The following is a 6000-nucleotide window of genomic DNA, read 5'->3' as shown; positions in this document are numbered from 1 at the left end:
AAACATTGATAATCCTGTAAAGATTCTTGGGGGTAACTAAAAAATGTTTTTATTCAAAAAAATTTTATTTCCAATGTTATTTTATTATATAGAATACATTTAGAGGTATTGAAAGGTATTGAACAAAAATTTTTGAAAATTGTTGTTTTTTGGCACACCCTACTTCATGTGCTCTTCTACTCGTCAAAGCTTAAGAACTTGTAATCGTTTTTCATATTTGATTTGATTGAGTGTGAGACTTTTACAAGGTTTATATCCCTGTTTATAAAAACACTTTTATTCTATCCCAAGATTTGCTTTGGAAGCACTTTTCATTGCAAGTGTGGCATTTGACAACTAATTGCTAAACCAAGGGCCCTTTAATGTTAATGCATAACTATTTTCAGTTGTTCAATATAAAAGTATTGTAATTAAATTTAGGGATATTGTAGCCAAATTTTATGAGCCTTCATTACTTGAAAACTTGGCTATTAATCTGCTCTCATCAGCATAGAGCTTGCAAGATCAGCGATTTAAAAACTCTCTAAGATCTTTTATGTCATTTATAAACAGCAGTGGTCCAAGCCGACTTTCCTGTGGAACTCTTTTAGTAACAAAGGCCCAATTTAAAACTTTTCTCCTAATCCAATGTATATTTTTTTCAAACTCTATTTACTTTGTTATACTCTGCATGATAATGGCTTGGAGCTAATGACTAGTAATAGAAACTATTTTTTAACAACTTTTCTGCACTAATACTCAGATTTTCTGTGTTAAGTGTTTTATTAGGCATTTGAGTGTTCATGAAAGATAGATGTATCTTAAGAAATTATCTGTTCTCATTCAAGTGAGTCTTATATATACCATTCGTGTTTTTGCTGACAAAAACACAAATAGATAATCTTATTCAACTTTACTTACTTTAAAATTTAGATTTGAGTAAACATTTATATATTGAGCAAGTTTTAGATAAGTAACACAAGCATTTTACGATAAATTGAAATATTAAAAACAATATACCCATCATGAACATTTAACTTAAGCTAGTATTGATAAATAAAAGATTGATTCAAAGCATATACTTACAATTGAACATCTTTAGTTAGCTGAGCAGTTGTAGAGTCAAACAATTTTACAACAGGGGGTATAAGCAAATGTAAATAATCATCAAAACTTTCACCAAACTTTTGAATACTGGTAAGAAGCTAAACAAATGTCTTTTTAAATATTTGCAAATATTATTTTTGGAATACTTGCTTTAAAAAAGCTAGTTGAATAATAATTTAAAAACTTTTTTTTAAATACATGTTAAAAACAATAATAAAAAATTATTTTAATACCTTTAAAATTTTAAAAACAAACTTACAAAAGAACTCTTATATAACAAACCTTGCAGGTGACAACTTGATGTTCACTCTGATCATTGTTGAAAACTTTGAGCATGTGAGGAAGGATTTGTGGCAAGTACAACTAAACAGTTAAATTATTATCAAAATATTTTATACGTTTTTTTATTTCTTGAATGAGGTAAGATAAAACATCTTATACACTTTATTTCTAAACAAGCATTTAAAATCTTGCATAATTTTATAAGCTTGTTCAGCACGATTGTGTTTGAACTAATATATTTCGATATATTTGTCTATTTAAACTTTTTTATGCCTTTTTCTGTTTTAGGTACACTTTAAATTTTTTTCAGCTATGATTGTAAATGCGTTCTTTCTTTATAAAAAAAAAAAATTTATTGAATCTAAACATCTGTTTGGTTTTCTTTGTTTGTATCATTTTCTTTAACGAAATTTTTATGTTTTTGTATTTTTCATTTTTTTGCTTTTATTGCTCAGCTAAGTTTAAGCAACTCTTTATGTAAGGCAGTTTTATTTTTATGTAGAGTTGTAATTTTTAATAAGATTTATAAGTTTTATAAGATTATTGCCACAATTGAGCTTATTTGTTATTTGAGTTTATTTATATACATATTCTGGTCACATAAACTTTTTTAGTATTTGCTTTTTAGCACTAAACTTTTTTTTTTTCTAATTTTTCTTAATCTTAAATTACACAAACTTTCCTCGATTGCAAGTGGTTTAATTAAGAATTTATTTTTGTTATTATTCTAGTGTGTAAATAAATATAAATTATGTATGTAATTACAATGATGTTTAGCTAAAGCCCAATTAAGTTTGCATACAGTTTGTTGTTATATATATATATATATATATATATATATATATATATATATATATATATATATATATATATATATATATATATATATATATATATATTATATATATATATATATATATATATATATATTTAAATGTGTGTTTTGCTAGATTTGGCACTGTCATACATATTTGTAATTGCGTTTTGTTGTAGTGATTTTTTTGAATGCTTTCATTGTTGTTACTATTTTTTTTTTTATTAACTCTGTTTTTTGAGCATATAAATATATTTATATGCATTTTTTCTATTATTAGCATCTATAAATTTTTTCTGTTTTTAGCTTTTATGAAATTTTTATGTTTTTAGCATTTATATATTTTGTTTTGGCTACACTTAAAAAAAATTTTATTGTTGTCAATGATTTATGATTTGTCAATGATTTGTTGTCAATGATTTGTTTTCAATGATTTGTTGTCAATGATTTGTTGTCAATAATTTGTGATTCGTCAATGATTTGTTGTCAATGATTTGTGATTGTCAATGATTTACTTTTTTCTCCCTAAAATAAATATTTGTTAATTCTGAACATATGCTTATTTTTATTTGTTTGTATCTTCTTTACATAAACTTTTTCTTTTAGCATTTTATACTTCTCTCTTTTTGCTCAATCTAGTTTAAGCAATAAGGATTTCTTGGATTGCATATAATTATTTAAAATATCTCTTTATATCTCAAACCTTTATGCCAGTCATAACTAATAACTTCAAGGTTGTCATTAAAACTGTGTTTTTAAAACAACCTAATGTATTCACTATAATATTATATATAGTTTTTTCATAACAATTATATATATAATTAGTCTACAATTTGATGAGAAAACACCAAATAACTTGAGGTTAAATAAGGAATACCTCAGACTTAACCCTAACCACACAATTCCTATTTGCTACCATATTGCTAAAAACAGTTCAACATCTAGGAAAAATTTACACATTTAAAAATTTTTAATTTTAATAATACCCTTTCTATATTAGGTGAAAGCAATACAAACTTTAGTATATCACATGAAAATAATGCATCATATAATATGACACAAAATCACATCAAAGTTCATTTTAAGTAATATTCATGATTAGGTTTTTTGAAAGGATTATATGAATTTTCAATAAGGTTAAATATGACATCAAAAAAAATCAAAATTTTTAAATTTATGCTTATTTCAATTTGAAAGCCAAAATTTTAAAAAAATTTTACAATATCTTTTCTAATTTTATCGAGCTGTGGACCAGATATTTTACATAATATCTTATTTAACTTATTTAATTAAACCATCATTACATAATATCTTATATAACTTATTTAATTAAACCATCATCAAGATGAAGACCTAATTATTGATTATTTTTTATTATAAATCTAAAATATATAGTCCAACAAATTCACAAACTTTTGCTCCATCATAACTGCCAATTGTGACATCAAAGCAGTCATAAATATTTTTCTTCTTTCATGTTTCTTTATTAAAATAAAGTTTTTCTAAAATGATTTATTATACAAATTTTCTTTTTTGAAGTAATTGTGTGGATTTGTACAAATTTAAATGTTTTATCTAAAATATCTGCTGTAATTGAGGGGTAAAAATCATTATTTTCAAATTGAATAAATGTACAGTCTTTTTTATTTTCTATTATAGAGAACCAATTTATAATATCAATAGTATTTTTCCAATGTTGTAAATGTAATTTATTTCTGAGAATATTGTTAATTTTATCCAATTTAATTTTCCTTACATGTCCAATCTCACTTTTTGAGGGAACTAAAGACCTACAAGGTAATTTGTTTTGAAAATTTGGTTTATTATTTAGTTTAACAAAAGCTTGGGGAGGGGCAGTTAATTCAATTCTGTCTTCAAGGTTGATTTTTTTAGCAACACGTTCTAAATTAATAGCATTTTTCAAATTTTTAGGTGGTTTTTCTCATAAGAAATAATAATGTTAGGTAAGATTTTTCACACACAACATTCCGGAAAATCAAAAACACAAAAAAGAAAAACATTAACTCACTTTAAACTCTCCACCAAGAGCTATAGATAACTGCACTATCAAATCGATAAAAGTATTTTGCAATGTTACCTGACTTGTAAGAACCCAATACTCCTAAAAATGCAATAATATCATGCAGATACAGTATTAGATAGAGCATTTACACACAATTAGATAGAGTATTTACATATACACAAAACTAAAAAAAAAATCTTACTCGTATTAAACTAAAAATTTCATCTAAATAGTTTCTGATATGTTGTTTGACCACTGATATTAGTTGACCCAACATTTGTAACACATACTAAAATAAAGATTGCACATAAAAAAAAAAGACTACTAGATTAGCTTTAGGTCTAAAAGTAATAAATCTTACATCACGAAAGCCAGGCTCACAGGTCCTTATGACATTTAAATAAGAAGGCATTAATTGTGGTAAGTATTGTACACCTTTCATTCCCATGTTGTTAAATATAAAATGAACAGCTTGAATTGCAGTATGATGATATGCTGCAAGCACTGGATCACGCATTATTCGCATCATAGAAGCAATAACAATGGCTGGATAAAAGTCATCGAGCTGAGCACTGCCCATATTAACAAGCATTTCACTAGCATTTGATTCTAAACAATTAATGTAAAATTAAAAGTAGTTTTTTTTTCCTTAAATAATTCAACTGCAGTGGAGGCAACATAATAGAGCCAACATTAAATAATTGGAAATAAAAATTTAAGTTATTTTATTGTATGTCTATTATTAATTAAAAGTAAGCACTAGCCTTATCGCATCAGCAGTTTGCAAAATAGCAATTTTTGATTATACAATAAAAAGGGATTAAAAATCCCATCTAATTGCACACAATTTTTTAATAAAAATTGACTCATAAGTTGCCCAGCCATTTGCTCTAAAAAAATTACAGCATCATGATTACCTAACTAATTATTGCATTCATGACTTAGCGCCCACGACTCCTTATCTAAATATAAAAATTTACAGCATCACCAAAATTAACCTGTATTGCGATAATGCCAGTGCTTAACTTGAAGTATGAAAAATTGAAAGAAAAAATAGTTAAACTGAAAACCTGAACTTTCTGCATCATCTTTTTTTATAAGAGCATCTTTAGCATTTGTTATCTGTTTATACTTATACGGATCTAAAGCACCAAGCAACCCCAGTACCCTAATTGCCTAATAAACATAATAAACAGAATCAACAAATGTCTAAGCAAATACTATAATGTTACATATACATATATATTCATATATATATATATAAATATATATATATATATATATATATATATATATATATATATATATATATATATATATATATATATATATATATTTGAACAAGATCTTATATCTTTGAGTACTGGATCTTAAATGAAATGACAATGATGTCATACTGAGATAGCCATCTGCATGAGCTTCAGGACATACATCAATAGAAGGTTTGGGATCGGACAATTACAACTTAAAGGAATTTTATTATACAAAATTTTTTTTTCCGTTAACCTTTGTTCTTTTCTTCACACGCAATAATATATATATATATATATATATATATATATATATATATATATATATATATATATACACTTACATTATCTTGTTAAGATTGCTCGGTGTAGTTAAGGTGGATTTAAAATATTATCATGTCTGTAAGATACTTTCCTTTCCAAGGCATCCTTCCACCAAACAATCTGGTTTCTAAACTATGACAGAAGCAAAAGTTTTTGAAGGAAAAATAGTTATACATAGATTTTGTTTTAATAAAGAATAATCACCGGCAAGTTTTGTATTT

General features: G+C 25.2%; 1 protein-coding gene across 1 annotated transcript in view; it reads right to left on the bottom strand.

The window, feature by feature from the left end:
* Window positions 1–6000, bottom strand: part of LOC100197178 (serine/threonine-protein kinase mTOR) — a 141759-nt gene that overhangs the window by 54767 nt on the left and 80992 nt on the right. Inside the window, exons 22-27 of the mRNA XM_065813156.1 lie at window positions 5276–5381; window positions 4567–4814; window positions 4408–4494; window positions 4212–4304; window positions 1369–1449; window positions 1066–1184 (exon numbers count right to left, since the gene is read on the bottom strand). Of these exons, the coding sequence (XP_065669228.1) occupies window positions 1066–1184; window positions 1369–1449; window positions 4212–4304; window positions 4408–4494; window positions 4567–4814; window positions 5276–5381 (734 nt within the window). The remainder of the gene's footprint in view (window positions 1–1065; window positions 1185–1368; window positions 1450–4211; window positions 4305–4407; window positions 4495–4566; window positions 4815–5275; window positions 5382–6000) is intronic.

The sequence above is a fragment of the Hydra vulgaris genome, chromosome 12, assembly GCF_038396675.1.
Source record: "Hydra vulgaris chromosome 12, alternate assembly HydraT2T_AEP".
Lineage (NCBI taxonomy): Eukaryota > Metazoa > Cnidaria > Hydrozoa > Anthoathecata > Hydridae > Hydra > Hydra vulgaris.
The sequence above is the reverse complement of the archived record's forward strand: the minus strand, read 5'-3'. Positions and strand labels throughout refer to the sequence as shown.